The 18,014-nt window shown below is 34.2% G+C and overlaps 1 protein-coding gene across 1 annotated transcript in view; it reads right to left on the minus strand.

Moving 5' to 3' along the window:
* The window catches only part of TENM1 (teneurin transmembrane protein 1), a 523,494-nt gene that overhangs the window by 159,277 nt on the left and 346,203 nt on the right, over positions 1 to 18,014 (minus strand). Inside the window, exons 12-14 of the mRNA XM_045538891.1 lie at positions 10,923 to 11,108; positions 9,300 to 9,323; positions 7,320 to 7,466 (exon numbers count right to left, since the gene is read on the minus strand). Coding sequence (XP_045394847.1) covers positions 7,320 to 7,466; positions 9,300 to 9,323; positions 10,923 to 11,108 — 357 coding nt within the window. The remainder of the gene's footprint in view (positions 1 to 7,319; positions 7,467 to 9,299; positions 9,324 to 10,922; positions 11,109 to 18,014) is intronic.

An 18,014-nucleotide genomic window follows, 5' to 3' on the forward strand; every position in this document is an offset into this window, starting at 1 on the left:
TAGGATCCTATGTGGCTCTGAGTAGACAGACACTAATACTATAGAAACTTTTCATCCGCTGAATTTCAGTGATTCAGAATTTGTCACCATTTGGACAGGGGTTGGATTGAAGCTTAACATTTTTAGCATGTATAGACTAGAGGGTCTACCAAGCAAATTACAGTGAAAATGAAATTGAAGGGCTATTCATTCCAATGACTCAGGAAAACAAAATCTTCTCAGGCATAAAAAAGCCATAAGCAATGGACTAATTATAAATCACTCATAACTCTTTACTAAAGCAGGCCCACCTACTAGGTATTCCTGCTAGGTTAGTTGTTGCTGTTATATGCATTTAAGGTACTATGACTATATTTCCTTTGGAAATAGTCTATAATTCATTTTTTCCCATTTATTCAGAATGACTTTCACCCCAGGATTTTGCTGTATTAGTAAAAAGAAAGTGGAAGAGGCTCAAGTGCATTCAGGATTTGGTCTGCCCAAATTACTGTTATTGCTATAACCACATAGCATTAAATTTTTCTGGGTCGAGAAAATAAATTGTTTGTATGCCACTAATGTTCATGTCCTCCTGGTTCTCACCTGCCATCAATGGCTTCCCATATCACTTAGAGTAAAAGCTCAAGTCTTGACAATGACTTATTTCCTCATAGTCTTCGTCTTTTGCTGTCTCCTTACTTTCTCTCAGATATTACCTGTTATCATCCCTCCAACCTCCTTCCTACCCCACCACAATCTCACCAGATGCTCTGGCTGCTCCTTGATTGTGCCAAGCACAGTCCTGTATTAGGGTGTTTGCACACACAATTGTATGGCTTGAATGTTCATCCTGATACCAACATGGCTCACCCTTTACCTCCTTTGGGTCTTTATTTAAATGTCATCTTTTCAGTGAGACTTTCTCTGACTACCTTATTCAAAATTCCACCCCTGTCCTACACTTCCTATCCTTTTTTTCCTGCTTTTTTTAAAAAACTTTTTTTCTACACTACATTTACCACCTTGTATCATACTATATATTTTTATTTTTTTATTTTTAGATTATAATAAAAACTTATATTCCCAACAGTGGAAGAAGAACATTTTTCATCCTATATATTTTTAAATTTTGGTTTACTGTCAGCCTTTTGTAACTAGAATGTAAGCTCCATGGAGGCATGGATTTCATCTTCATTAAGTGTTGCTATTTCCTCAATGACTAGGTGAATGCCTAGTTCAAAGTAAGTTTCAATAAATATTTGTTAAGAATAAATGGATACCCTAAAAGTCTTACTTCTATGACATTTGTAAATTTGCCTAGAGATTAATAAACATTCAAATAATGTATCAAAATATGTTATTAATAGATTATTCATCCATATTACACTTTTATTACCCACTTTACTGTATTTCAAGCATTATCTCATTCATTTTTACCACTGCAAAGTAGGCAGATGTCAAGTAGTAATGGCCTTAGTTGATAGATAATGTGATATGCCCAGTCATACAGTAGTGAACTCACTTATAGAGTTTAGATTTTCTACCTTCTACTTGCATCTGAAAGCACTTGGCAGTTTAGGCTCTCATAACGAAGTGTCAACCTTTTAATAAATAGGTTGCTTAGAAATGAGGGGGGGTGTAATCAGAAGAGAATAATTATGAATATGCTTTCTGATATCAGGTCTTTTGTCCTCAACCAAATCTCAAAAGTAAATGTGGGGAAGATGTCTGGTCCTTAAATAGAGCAAATGCTATCAATTCATTATCCCTTCTCTTTCATTTTCCTGTTTATTAAACACTGCAGCATGCTGGTGCCATTCAAAACATGAGGCTCATTGATCCATGAGCTTATATATGTTCATAACTCACCCATGGTGCTGTTTTCTAGATCTAGAAACACTACATCATAAAAGAGGCTTGAAAATAGCTATTGCGCTTAATGAATGGTGACTTGTTTGTTATAAAGAATGACTCCTGGAAGATCATTCTCTTTTAGGCAATTAACTTATTGATTTTACCAATGAATATGAATATAGACCACTAGAAGAGTTTGTACTAGAGAAGCTTGGACAAATATGTGACAAATACTTAAAAGATCAGAGTACAAAGGCTGTTTGATGAAACACTCTTATTCTATATCTTTGGAACCTCCTTGACAATGTTCCCACAATATCAGAGTCCACTTTCCTTCCTCTATAACTAGAGTGAATAAAATGGAATCTTTGATAACTAAAGATCTTGTAAAGTTCACACTGTTCTGTATGATCTGGCCCCTGCCTACCTTCATATATTAATTTCTCCCTGACTTGTGTTCTAGCCACAAAGCCTTTTACTTCCTAGAAGAGCCTAGTACATTTCTACCTCAGGGTATTTGTATATGCTGCTTCCTCTGCCTGGAACAATCTTTCCCTGATTCCTATGAAGTCTCCATCACCACCCAGACTAAGTTAGATTCCCATGCACATTTATAGTACCCTAAAATTTTTCTCTTCAGAATTGTAAATACATAGCTATTTGTGTGGGTTCTTATTTAATATCTGTCTTCCTTGCTAGACCATAAGCTCCACAAAGGCAGAAACTTGTCTTCTTTATCATTTTCTCCCCAGTGCCAGGCACAATAGTTGGCAAAAATAAATGAATGGAAAACTGAGTACACAATGTGAAGTGTTTGGCTGAAGGGTCAACATTTGAGTTAAACATCTGGATCAGCACTATCCAATAGAACTTTTCCTGAAGATGGGAATGCTCTAGTACTGTGCTGTACAACATAGTAGCCACTAGTCTCATGTGGCTATTGAACACTTGAGATGTGATTAGTATAACTGAAACACTGAATTTTTAATGTTGTTTAAGTTAAATTTAAATACTCACACATGGCTAGTGGCTACCATACTGGACGATGCAGATTTTGATGTCTCCAAATATTTAGATATCAGATGGTCTACAAATTTGGTCAAAAAAAGTTTTAAGCTTTTACTATGTCAAATTTATTTTTTCCTATTATAGTTTTTTCCTTTGTTTTTATCTTTAAGAAATCCTTTCCCATTGTAAGATCTGTCACCTATATTTTCTTCTAATTGTGTTTCAGTTTTCTTTACCTTTAACTCATTAATCCAGTTGAAGTGTTTTCATTTCTCTCGTTCTTGTAGTATATAGTATTAATTGAAAATCTAAAGTATTTTCTTAATAATTGTCCCAGCAACATGTATTTCATAATGCTTCTTTTTCCCACTGATTTTTGATGCTGCTTTTATAATACACTAAATTTTTACTTGCACTTGGTTGTGTTCTAGAGCTTTAATGCGGTTATATTAATATATCTATTCTTACATCAGTACCACTGTGCTTTAATTATCATAGCTTTCATGTAGACTTTAGTGTCCGATAGTTCAAGCTTCCCCTCTTTGTTTTCACTATTCTGACTCGGTTAATATAATGTTCAAATTTTTTTCTTATGTCAATTCATATGTGCATGTAATGTATGGTGATCATATTTTCCAAACCCCAAATCAGGACACATTATTAACAAATGAAAATGTGGTCACCATAATGTTAAATTTCCTCCAAGCATAGGGTTGTACAATGTGGTAAGTGCTTGCTGACTAAAGGGACAAATGAGGTGAAGACATTTGATAGGTTTGTGACTTCCATAGTAATTAGTTCTTACATATACAATATATCAGATAGCTTTCCTTTTTTTGCATGTTAAGAAAAAAATTCCAAAGGTTATTTGTTCTCTCTTCTGTTTTTACAGTTCAAGAAGCTCTTAGGTAGCTTCTGGACCAGCTGTGTCACCCACATATTCAATGCAGCCCAATTAGTTACAAAGAGTCACAATGCATTGAATCAGAGTATAAGTAAAGTAAAAGCTGCAGGAAGTGGCAGCAATACTAATGAGTATTCAAGGATGATTAGAATGCAAAAAAATCCTGCCATTCTGTAAGTATCAGCTATAATATGGAGTAATCAAGTAGCAGCTACTTGAAGTGACTGCTTGAAAGTGATTTTTTTTGATTGGGAAGATTTCTTAAAAATTACACTTTATAAATCAGGACCACTTTTTTCAAAAAGATTCAATTGGCACTTTCTGATTTAATTACAACACACATATATACATATGCACAAACACGTATGTAAATATTAATCGCTAGTAATATTCAACTAAATGAATCCAGCTATTCTGGATAGTTGCAAAGCTGAGACTACCAAATGAAGGGCATTTAATGTATTCTGAGGGGTAATATTTAAACATTATCAAAATGGAATTATTGCTCTAAAATCTTAGTCATGGGCCTTTCAGAGGTTAGTCAATCCATCTTTCCATCTCAAAGTAGAACTGAATCTATATTTATTGTCAATATTACCTTAATCCTACCATAGGGAAAAATGGTAATTGGAACTCAAGGAGCCTTCCCTCCTACTCCCTACCCTAAAGAGACAATCATAAAAGTACACTGAACTTATATCAGGGTCTTTGATTTTTAATTCGCATATAGATACACAGTTTTAAAGGAATGTTCAGAGGTTAATACACATTCAGTAAAATCTATACATATGCCACAGACATCAAGAATTGATAATCCATTAGTTCATTAATATTTAATTGATCCATTCATTAAACATTTTTTGGCTGCCTTGAGGTGACCTTGAGGCCATAAACATGCTTGATAATTAAATATTCAATTATTTTTATTACTTTACTAAGACAAGAACCTTATTTTGGGTCAACCTTAACTGAGCAAGAAATTATAATTGTGTAAGTTGTTAATGCATTTTCTGAGCATAACCCTTTAAGCAATGTATCAACTGAGAAATCTCCATTACTATACCAAACCCTTTTTGTAATGAGGCAGACCACCTAGGTTTATACCCTGCATCTATCATTTGCTCCCTATATGATCTTTAGCAACTTACTTAACTTCTCTGTGCCTCAGTTTCCTAATTTCTAAAGTAGTGTTAATAGTAGTGTTTCCATCATGGGGATTAAATAAAAATGCACAGTGCCTGGTACAAATGAGATACTATTATTATTAATTACATTGGCCATATATCTATGGGCCATGGGTAATGCTTAATATGCAACAAGAAAACCATATAGACAAAATATAATTAAGCATATATTGTATGGTGCTTATTATAAGCACCATGGTTGATTGAAGAGGTATATGTTAGAGGTTTCACGGAAGATGTGGCTTGAGTTGAGGCTCAAATGATGGACAGAGAATGATGGGTAGAGGAAAGGCGAGGGCATACCACGTAAGGAGCATACAATGAAAAGGATGAAAAGGAAAGTGAAGATGAGTCTTGGAGGGCCATAAAAGTCAACTAAGTAGTTTATCAGTGTATCATTTAATTGAAAATTTGGCTCTAGCTTCCAAGACAAGGTCTTCAATTTAGATGAGTAGTAAACAGTCTCTTTGGAAAATGGTCTGTTCTAAGCTGTGTGTTTATGTGTGTGTGGTGCAGTTTGTTATCTTTTAAGTGGTTCCTTGAATTATCTCATTTAATATTTATAATAACCCTATTAGACAGTTAATATTATCAACCCTATTTTAGAGATAAGGAAATTGAAGAGACATCAAGAAACTTGCCCCAAATCATACAATCATTAAGTAGGAGCCAGAGCTAATATTTGAATCCAGACAGTCTAACTTCAAGGCTCTGTGTTCTTAACACATGGACAGCCATGTGAGTTGTATTTAACTCAGGCTAGTTTTGAGCTCAGGGCCTCATGAAGCAAAACCCTGCAGTTGGTTTGTGAAAATCTTACTTGTTGATGTTCTTATTGTTACAATTAATATTGACAATTTAATTATAAAAACATGGGTTGTATTGCATATAACCCAAACACAGAAAACAATAAAAAATAACAAATTAGAAAGGATCATTTTGTTTTAATAAAACACTGTGGCCCCAGGGAAAAATTTTTTTTTCTGGTGTGGCAGTCAATGCGTTCATCACAAAGTTGCTTCCACTTAATTTTTATAAGGTCTTATACCCCCCCTTTTTTTTTGAGACAGAGTCTCACTCTGTTATCCTGGGTAGAATGCAGTGGCGTCAGCCTAGCTCACAGCAACCTCAAACTCCTGAGCTCAAATGATCCTCCTACCTCAGCCTCCTGAGTAGCTGGGACTGCAGGCATGAGCCACCATGCCTGGCTAATTTTTGTATTTTTTGTACAGACAGGGTCTTGCTCTTGCTCAGGCTAGTCTCGAACTCCTGAGCTCAAGCAATCCTCCCATCTCAGCCTCCCAGAGTGCTAGGATTACAGGCGTGAACCAACACGCCAGGTTTTATAATGTTTTAAGGTTAACTGCAGGCCAGAACAAGTAATGGAAGAAACTTTTACATCCAGTTTGATACGTAAGCTATCACTGTACCTTATTGATTTAAGCCCTGTGTTTGGATTCAAATGGCAAGGAATACAATTATCTAAGCAGATATAGAAATGTGAGAAGGCAAATTTAATTACCTACTTCATTTTAAGCTAATATACAGAAATTAGAAAACAACTTTTTTGTTAATTTTATGTTTCCTTGAGTAGAAAGTATGGGCAAAGTGAGGATTTGCTGTTTTAGGTACACTTAGAGGTGGTTTGGGCTGTTTTGAGGTCTCATTGTACAGGGTATTAGATGCTTTGTTGGCTTGACTAAAAGAGAAGTGGTTACCCTCAGGCCTTAGAGCCACATGTGGCTTTTAAAAATATCATGTGTAGCTCTTGAATTAAATATTAAAATTTCTACCTTGAATTGTCTTGATACTGTCCTCTGAAAGGTATAAAGTGTTGCTAAGAGGTAGAGACACAAGAGGGAGCTCTAAATAACTAAAAACAAAGAAAATCATTAACAGTGTGTATAGTGCAAGCTGCACTAACATCTGACAGCTTGAACAGTGGCATATTAATTTAATTTGATATGATAGGTACTATAGGTAGGGGAGACAGCATGGGGTATTAGTTAAGAAAACAGACTGAAGTCATACAGCCTTGAACTGGAACCTTGGCTCTGCTACTTTCTAGCTGTGTAACCTTACATAAATCACTTACTACTCCCACTCTGAGCATTATTTTTCTTGTCTCTAAGTAGGGAAAATAATAGTACCTATATCTCATGTGAATTAAATGAGATAAAAAGCATGCAAAAAATGTGAAGTATTGCCTGGTCATATTCAATAAATAATATCATTTTAATATGAGCGAGATTGAAAAATAGTATGACCTCATATAACTCAATATCATTTATACTGAGGATTCCTCATTTTTACCCTCAGCCAGGTTGTTCACCACTGTGCTAGAGGCTGAGCTATTCCTTTCTTATGTGAACATTTTATAAATGACTCACCTCCATCATTGTCCAAGTTATCTCCACAAAGCATTTCCATGACAACATTGCAGCCTGTCCCACTCCAACCAACCTGACACACACAGTGCCAACCATTTTGATCTAGGGTACATCGTCCATTTCCAAAGCAGAGCCCTGGGCAGCCATCTGAAAGGACAGCAGAGAGTAATAATCATGGAAACATCAGAACAGGATTGGCCAACAATGATGCATCTGTCTATAGGGAAGCATCTAATCATCTGGGCTTCATTCAGATGAAGTGTTGAATAAAAGGAAGAGGAGCTTGCTTGCTTGCAAAACCTTCACAGGGAACTTGTTATTCCTTACTCTGCAGTGGTTTTCCTTAGAGAGCCAATTAAGCTTTATTAACGCTAACCCCAATTCCCAACCTCTGGTTCAGACAGGACAAAAACTATGGTGGGGACAAGAAATGTTTTTTTTTTCTTTTCAATAAATGTATCTCCTCACCTCAATCAAAACAGAATGGATGATGCTGTATCTAGTTATGGCCAATAAGTTGGGAAAATATAGCAGTTTCTATGAAGAGAAACTTTCCCTAACTACTTCTAGCCTGTGCTGATTTTTCCCTTGTGATGTATTGCTTCAGGACTTAGGTATGTTGGTATACAGTTAAGACCACACCATTAAGTATTTGCTCATATGGTGCCTTAGAAATGTGCTGCAGTCGCTTTGTATCTACTCAGCTTTTCTCTTCAAGATTATTATTGGTCTGAGGGCTAAGGATTGAAATCTTGACTTCTATGATATCTCTCTTAAAAGCTTGCATAATGTTATGCCTGTAACAATATTAAATGCTCAAGAAATGTTCATGAAATTAATGAAAGCCAGATTTAGACTTTCAAAATTGTAGAGAATAATTGAAAAAATGTAGTCGAGAGGAAAGTGTAGTATTTAAATGACTTAGATCCATTGATAAAGCATGGACACTCACAGTGGTTCCTCTTTAGACTTTTAAATTCTCACATTGCCCTTCTCTTTCTACAAGTAGCTCAGAGTTCTACTCTAACAAAGTGTGCTCAGTGGGTAGATGAACTGAGACAGCAATAATGACACATATCTTCTGGATATTTTCCCAGTAGCAATACCAGCCCTGAATTTTACTGGGATTAGTCCAACCAATATTCTTTTCATTTAAATTCTCAAAGTATAAAGAGCAAAAAAATAAATTTGAAAAAATCTGTAGAAGTAACCCAGTGTTCCTTTCAAATGATTTTCTAAGCAACTATCAATGGACTAGAGGAAGAAAAAACTTGACAATAAAATGACAGATGGCTGTTAAAAATCTGAAAAGTTTTTTATGTACATAATATCCTTATGATGTGGCATAGGATGAACATACACAGGATTGAGAAGGGAATTTATGGACTTCCATTCTAATAGATAGACAATGGGTAAGAAGAAATTAAGGATAATTTGGGACATATTCAACTTCTGCAGCTGAGGTAATGAAAGGCACTATGATATCTGACAGAAAAACCTTTGCTGTTTCTGTCAAAGGAAGATCTCTGGAGGGATGGATGATGGGGTACTTCTCGGGGGATAATTCTTCTGCCCTTGTAAGGACTTAATAATCCTTGTATATGGACTTAGAGCAATACTATTATGTTAGAGAAAAAGTTCAGCCATCTAACTAAACCTAGTTTATTGATAATTACCTGTACTATACACACAGATGACACGGACACACACAACTCAATATAAATGTAAGGAAAAACAGTCCTTAAAACTGCTTATCAGTCCATTCTATACTATGGCAAAATGTGACTTGATGTCAGAAAAACAAATTACCTTTTAGTCCGACCACTATAGCATAACACTGACAATATTATACTTAAATAAGATTGCCACAAGTAAAAACAACCAAACAACTCCCCAAAATACCACCCTTCCTTTCCCACACGTATATTTTCTGTTTAAAAAATATATTTCTGTTATAAAACTGGTGAGAAAAATTCTTACCTCGGACAGCATCTAAGTAGTGAGCTAAAAGGGGGGGAAAAGAGTGATTGAATGAATTTCTGGGAGACCAAAGCTATACAACATGTACTAATGGTTTACCATCTGTTGCCTGGGAGGAGAACAGCAAACTGTGAACCACTGAAATGCCTAAATGCCTGCAGCTCAAAAGTTGGTACACTGGCCTGTGTAGTTTGTGAATGATATTTTCTGTGGGAAAGATATTAATGGCTTTTCTGCAAGAAACTCTATTAGGCTTTCTAAAAAAGTGTCATATTTCATTAAAAGTATAAGAGCTGCATTTTTACATTTCAGCAACAACTTCTGTGACAGAGCACTAGCTTCAACTTCTTATTAGTAATATCTTTAGAGGGGAGTTCTGGAGTAACCACCTTTGGTAATCATCACAGTATTTAAATTCTCTTATGTGAAGGCAATAAACTTTCTGTAGTGCAGGAATGTAATTACTTATGCTGCATCTGAATCTCACCCCTCACCACCTTTTTAATGAATCTTAAATATTTTCCACAGTCACAGAACAAGACTTACTACACCTTTAGTAGAGTAATAATGCAGTTTATTAAGATTATATGTTATATGCATTATATATATTATACATTACTTTGGCAGGTTCCAACCATTATAACAAAATACTTTCACCTAAAAATGAAAGCTATAGTACAGTCTAGCAGTAGAAAGAAGGCCCACAATGAATCGGGTATTCAGAGGCCCACGTTTGCCTTTGCTCTGCATGGATTTTCTGTGTACTCATGGAATGCCACTGGAGCACTCTGTGATCCACTTTCCTTAGTTGAACAATGGGACTTATACTTGTCCCTCTGTATATAAAAGAGACCTTTGTGGAAAATATGTGCATATGTCAAGGGTTTTGATTGTTTTTCAGAAAAATAAAGTGTTTTATAACTAATCTTAACTATTATTAGTGCCTTTTATAGTGTGAATATCACATGATAGATTTATTATTACGTAGGCTTTTTCATGCCCAGAGACTGTTTCCCCAGACAGTATCCTGAAAATTTGTGAAATTGGTGACAAGGGGTGAGAGAGGGTGGATACTTCAGTACCAACTCTCTATACTACCGGATAAACAATTCAACATAAATGTTCTATTGATGATAGGTCAGGAGTGCCTTCCTCATATACATTAAAGACAGCCTCTAATGATATTGAATGGCCCCTGTTAAAGTAGTCCCATTTAATGAAATTGCCTCTAAGTGCTTTCAACCAAAACAACCTATACTTTTCAAAAGGAAAAATGGGAAGTGAATGTTACCTTCACAACAAAAGCACTTCTCTTATTAACTAATGACACTTTATTCCAATGTATCATCTTTCACTTGAGTAACTCAAAGCACTTGAAAGCAGAAAACATTAGAAATATTGAAGTAATGAGAAAGGAAATGACACAAGAAATAAGTTGGATATTATCAATGAAAGAAGAAACCTCCCACTTCACGAAACTTTCCAACTTATAACCAACCCTCCTTCTCCTCCTCCTCCTCTTTTCCAATCTCAAATTCTACTAAAAGGCTGGTGATTAACTCATTAGACTACTCTTAATTCAATTAATCCAATTTACTTTAGTTAAAGTATGGTGATACTTACCAATTGTGCAGTGGTCGCCCTCCCATCCAGGGCTACACTCACATTTTCCATCTTTGCATTGGCCATGTTCAGCACAGTGAGAATGACAGGAACGTTCCTCACATGTTGGTCCTACCCAGCCTTCTTCACATTGGCAAATTCCCCTTGAGCAGACCCCATGGCTTCCACACTCCATGGTACAGAGCTCTGCGGGGAATCCAAAGAAGACACATTAACATATTTTCTTAAAATCTGCATATATTCTTTCCCCAAAACATTAGAATTACCAAAAATCCCAGTCTATACTTATATTTTAAACAAAATGTTTATAAACATTTTTTATAAACAAAATGTCACAAAGATCTCCAGCATCTGATTGAATGTACAAGGGACTCTGTAAAAAAAGGTAGTTAAGTCTCTATAAAATAAACTCTAAGCCAAATTGATTTTGAGAAGTCCATAAAATGATAATGGCATTCAAGGCTTAGAAATGAAATTAATGCCAAACAAATACCAAGCAGGTTTCATTAAAAATTGGGTAAGATCACAAATAACGTTGCAGGAATTTTGTGATACTGTAAGAAATCATTTGGAAAAAAAATCTCAGCAAAATACTGCCCTAACTTCATTCAGAAAGACAGGTTCAAGAATTGGAAAGATAACTTTCTAATAAAATTCATAATATACAAAAGGTAAAGCTGCCAATGATGGCAACCAACCAGTTTCTCTGATCATACTAAAAATATTTGCATTTATTTTGAGCATATCAATGACTTCTGTTGATTAAAGTACACAGCCTTCTTATCTTGAAATGTTACTCAGTATTTAGCCAATATAATGATGGCATGTACTGGCTCTGCTGATGTTCTCTCCTCGGTCCTTTTGACTTTTATATTAGAAACATTGAATATTAATAAAATCAGGACAGTAGAAAAACCAAAATGAAAGCTTGACAAGCCTCTTTCTTGATCTAATTCCCTTGCTGGAGTAGGAGAAGTAGGATAAAAGCCTATTGAAAGAATACAGTAGGTTCTGGGTATAATTGGTCATATATCCTTGAAGGAAAAAGAGGGTGTTCTAGAAACCAAGTTGTCTCTTTCATAGTCTCAAATTCTGAAACTGGTTTTATATATTACAAAGTATTGATATTAATATACTACATAGATAGCAGAGTTATTTTTCAATAGGTGATAATATTCTTCTGATAAGCCATAATTATAGATTTTATTATAATCTGGATCAATCCATTCACTAATTTATTAACAAGTATTCTTTGAGGGTCAGGGTATGATGAAAAGAGTAGTAGATTTGAAATAAAGATACCTGCATGCCTAATTCCTCTGCTTCATAGCTATGCACCTTTAGGCAATTTACTAACATGCTCTCTTAATCTCTGCTTGTGTAAGAATACAATAGGAATAAAAAATATTTACAACTCACAGAGCCATTGGACAGATTTGAGATATATTTTAGAGTATAACCAAACAGGATTTCCTCAAGATTAAATATGGGGGATGAAGGAAAGGTAAAAATAAAAGTTTGGCTTAAGTAAGTGGATAGATAATGCTGCCAATAATGAAATGCAAAAGGCTGAGGGAAAAATAAAGGAGGAAGATCGAACATATTAACCTTAAGATATGTATAGAAAAATCAGTGAAGATGTCAATTTAGGCAATAGGATACATGATTCTCACAGGCTAGGGTTAGAGATACAGAATTGGCAGTCACTAGCACATAGGTAGTATTTACAGGCATGGAACTGGTTGATATCCCTAAGAGAGACGAGAAGAGCCCCAGGAATGAGCCCTGAAGCATTCAATGATTTAAAGATTAGGTAGAAAAAGAAGAACCATCAAAGGAGACTGGGATGGATAGGGCAGTGAGTGATAGGAAGAAATCCAGGATATTGTAGTGTAACTAAAATCCAAAGAGGACACTTTTCTAGAAAGGAGTGGTTAACTATATTTAAGATTGCTGAAAGGTCAAGTAAGACTCAGGCAGAGAAGTGCTCATTGGATTTATCAACATGGGAATTGTTGGTTACTTTAGGAAGAGCTGTATTGATAAAGTGGTATATGTAAAGTCAGATTGGAATGGGTGGAAGAGAGAATGGAAAGCTGTGTGTGAGGTCATCAGGTTGTAAGAAAAGTCTAAGATACAGAAAAATATTTTTTAAAAAGTTGGGCCTTTGCTAATAAGAGGTAGCTCAGGCAGAATTATTTCAAAAGAGCCCCTGGTCCTTGTATCTTGGTCTGAATCTCTGACTGATAATCAGGATTTATAATTTCAGTTCTTGTAGTGAAGCTGGGATTGTGTTTCTGCTCCCCTTAATGGGCTCTTCCCAAGACACTAAACGCTGAACCAAAAGGGCCCTTGTAAGATTAGGGAGCTAAATGGTCAAAGCCAGTCAAGTCAGAGCAGACTAGAACAATTAGAGGCAAACATTTTCATATATTGCTTTATACAACTATAAATGTTAGGCATAGGGGAGTATATCATTCTGGTTTTTGTCTGAAAAGTAATAGGACTAGGTAAACAATATTGGCAAAATGGCAGATTAGGCTGTTCTTCAACCATCTCAATGTAAACTATTAGAAATGTTGGATATAATGTAATAATTTTAAAATTCCATGTCTTTGATCACAAAAAGAGAAATTCTCAAGTTCCAGAAGCAAAGAGGATGCTAAGAGTAGAAGCAGCAAGCATATGAGTCAATCCTCTGGCAGTCTTGAGGGTTATTAGACCCAATTATAATATGACTAGGTTCTTGGGTATTTATGTCCACAAAGGAAAAAGAAATGAGGTCTTAGGCCCATTTAAGATGGGTAGCCAGTCTGAAACTGTAGCATAAAGTTGGGACCATTGAAAAGGTACAATCTCAGTGAGATAGTGAGGCATCACATTACCAGACTTCAAACCATACTGCATGACTATAATAACCAAAACAGCATGGTACTGGCACAAAAATAGAGACAATGTTCAGACCAATGGAACAGAACAGAGAACCCAGATATAAAACCATTCACATACAGCCAACTGATCTTTGACAAAGCAGATAACAATACACATTCAGGAAAAGAAGCCCTATTCAATAAATGGTGCTGGGAGAAATTGGATAGCCACATGCAGATGATTGAAACAGGATCCCTACCTCTCACCACTCACTAAAATTAATTCAAGACAGATAAAAGACTTAAATATAAGGCATGAAACCATAATAATGCTAGAAGAAAATGTTGAAATGTTGGAAAAACACTCCTAGATATCAGCCTAGGCAAAGAATTTATTTATTTTTGAATATTTAAAAAGAATTTATTAATATTTAATATTATGTACCATAATAATTAAAAATTAAAAATTAAAAAATTCCTGCAGTGTCAACTCCAGTTTCAAATGACTCCACTTGTAAATATACCAAACTTTTAAGGAAGAAAAATATCCAACTTTGAATAAATTTTTCCAAAAAATAGAAAACAAGGAAACACTTCACAATGTGCTTTATGAGGCCAGCATAACACTGATATAAAATTCTGACGAGAATATTATAAAAAAATTAAGGGCTAATCTCACTCATGAAGATCTAAGTCATGGATGCAAAAATCATAAACAAATATTAACATAGCAAATCTAGCACAACATAACAAGAAATAATATCATGACCAATTTGTGCTTATTCTAGGAATACTTTAACCATTTGAAAACATTTGAAAATCAATGTAATTCATCACATAAAATGGAATAAAAGAAAAATCACACGATCATCTCAATAGATATATAAGCATTTGATAAAATATTAAACATCCATTCATAATAAAACTTGCAGCAAACTAAGACTAGAAGGAACTTTAAATCTGATAAAGATTAGCTACAAAAACCCCACAGCAAACATCATATTTAACAGATATGTTGAAATCTCTTCTTGTATTATTGAGACTGAGAAGGGATGCCTATGATAATCACTTCTATACAACATAATTCTGGATTTGTCCTAGCCAGTGAAACAATGTAAGACAAAGAAAAAATGTATAAACATTGAAAAGGAATAAATAAAGACATCATTATTCAAAGACAGTACCATTGTACATGTACAAAGTCAGAAATAATCTATAAATCATTAGAATTAATACATAAATGTAATAAGATATCTATATACTAGGCAAATATATGTTTATTTCTATATATCAGCAGCAAACAATGAGAAAATTTAAAAACGCCATTTACAATTGTATCATGATTTTATACACCTAGTAAAAAAAAATCTGACAAAATATGTTCAAGATCTACACTGAAAACTATAAAAATTTATGAGAGAAATTAAAGAAGATCTAGATAAATGGAAAGTTATGTCATGTTCATGGATTGGAAAACTCAATTTTGAAAGATACCAATTTTCCCCAAATTGTTTTGTAGATTCAATGTAACACCAATCCATATCTCAGTGGTTTTGTGTTTGCGCATATGAGAGAATATTAATCAGCTAAAGGAAGAAATAGAATGAGGTAAGAAGACATACTATAGCTGATAGCAAGACTTACTACAAAGTTATGTTAATTTAGACAGTGAGTATTGGCACAATGGCAAATAGATCAAACACCCACACATGCAAGGACATTTGATTTATCGTAAAGGTGGCACTATAGACAATGGGAAAAGACTATTGTTTTAAATTAAATGGTTCTGGGAAATGCAATATCCACTAAAAAAAAGATATTTCTAGTTCACTCTATACATGAAATCAATTCCAAATAGAATGTAGTAAACATAAACTGACAAAGCTTCTAGAACACAACATAAGAAAATAACTTTATAATCTTAGGGTAGAAAAAATTTTCCTAAAAAGTACCCCAAAATACTAACCATAAAGGTAAAAATAATATATTGAACTACATCAAAATTAAGAACTTCTTACCAAAAGACAGAGAAAAGGCATGCTATAGAGTATAGAGCTAGAATATATTAATATTTATAGCATATATATTTACAGTATGTATAGTTGAAGAGCTTGTATTTGGAATACACAAAGAACTACTTCTTCAAATCAGTAATAGAAAGACACATGACCCAATAGAAAAATGGGCAAGGAGCCTAAGTAGACACTTCACAAAATTGGATATCCAAATAGCCAAACATATATGGAAAGGTGCTTAACACCATCACTTAAAGGGAGATCCAAATTGAAATGATACTGAAATACCATGCACACCCCTAAGAATGGCTAAAATTTAAAAGACTGACAGTAAGTAATAGCATAAGTGTTGGTGACAATGTGAAGTAATAGAAAATCTCATATACCATAGGTGGTTGTGCAAATTGGTACAACCACTTTGGAAAACTATTGGAAATTATCTGCTAAAGTTGGATAAATGTATACGGTGTGACTCAGCAATTCCACTTTAGTATTTCCTCAACAGAAGTGCAAGCCAGCAAATGTTCATCAAAGATATGTATTAATATAAAAGTGTTCATTGCAGAATTATACGTACTAGCCAAAAAAATGGAAATACCTCAAATATCCATCAGCAAAAGAATGAATAATTAATTATGGTAATTATGTGAAGAAATGGTATACCACAATGCGAATGGATGATTTACAGCAACATGCCATAGTATGGATGAATCTCAGAAAAATAATGCTGAGTGAAAGAAATCAGACACAAAATCATACATACTGTAAAATTCCTCTAATAAAATTTTCAAAAAGCAAGCATTAGAAGTCAGGGTAGTTACCTTGGGGAGGAGGGAAAGAGGAAGGAAACTGGGGCAGGGCACAAAGGGGGCTTCTGAGGGTAGGAGCCTATATTTTGATCTGGGTGGTGGTTAACAAGCTAATTCAGTGAGCTGTACACTTATGACCTTTGTATTTTTCTGTGTGTATTTCTGTATATATATCAGTAAAATCTTAAAAATTAAAGGTAACCACTAAAAGAACAGCAACAGAATATATAACTGTCTAACTAGAAGAGGGGGGAAAAATGAAGATAACTCAATCAAAGAAAAGGCAGAAAGGGGTAAAAGTCAAAGAAAAAATAAACACTGGAAATAGAAGACACAAAAGAAGATGATAGGATACAAATCCAGACACGTCCATAATCCTAGTAAATAAAAACCAACTGAACTTGCAATTGAAAAGAGAGAGGATCTGGAACTGAAAGAAAAACAAAATCTAGTATATTCTTTTTGTTGGTAAGAGATGAGCTGAAAACATACTAATATAAAAAATTAGTAATAAAAAGAAAAAACATAATAGAATAGCAACCAAGAGAAATTTAGTGTTACTATAATATTATCAGATGAAATAGACTTCAAAGCATACAGCATAATTATGGATAAAGAGAGTCATTACATAATAAAAGGAATAATTTACCAGGAAGATGTAACAATCCAGACCTTGTTTGAAAATGTAGCTTCCAAATACATAAAGCAAAAATAGACAGACTTATAATAAAACAATTTGATAATTTCACAATTAGTAATAAGGTCAAAAATTAGAGAGGATGTAGAAACTTTGAGTAGTACAATTAACAATATAATTTAATATTTAATATAATGGACATATATAGAATGCCAAAGCTATGACTATACAATACATATTATTTTCAAGCACACACAGAATAACTCACAAAAACTGACCAAGATTAGTCCACAAAGCAAGGCTCAACAAATGGCAAAGATTCCACATCATACAGATCACACGGTTTCAGCAAAATGCAGTAAAATTAGAAATCAATGAACAGAAAGATAACAAAAGAAAAATCCAAGGTGTTCTTTAAAAGCACACTTTAAAATAAGTCATGGATTACATTTCAAAAATCATATTGGAAATTAAGAACTGAATAACAATGAAATACTATTTATAAAAACTTGTGGGATACAGTTTAGACAGTAACTTAGAAGAGATTTACAGCCTTAAATGCATGTAATAGAAAAGAACAATTGAAATTTAATGAGCAAAGTGTCCAACTAAAGGAGTTACAAAAGGACTACATATTAGTAGATGAAGGAGACAATAAAGATAAGAGCACAAGTTAATGAAATCAGAAACAAAGAAATAATAGAGATTGACACGACTGGCATCTGGGTCTTTGACATGAATTAAAAAAAATAGACAAACCT

The sequence above is a fragment of the Lemur catta genome, chromosome X, assembly GCF_020740605.2.
Source record: "Lemur catta isolate mLemCat1 chromosome X, mLemCat1.pri, whole genome shotgun sequence".
Lineage (NCBI taxonomy): Eukaryota > Metazoa > Chordata > Mammalia > Primates > Lemuridae > Lemur > Lemur catta.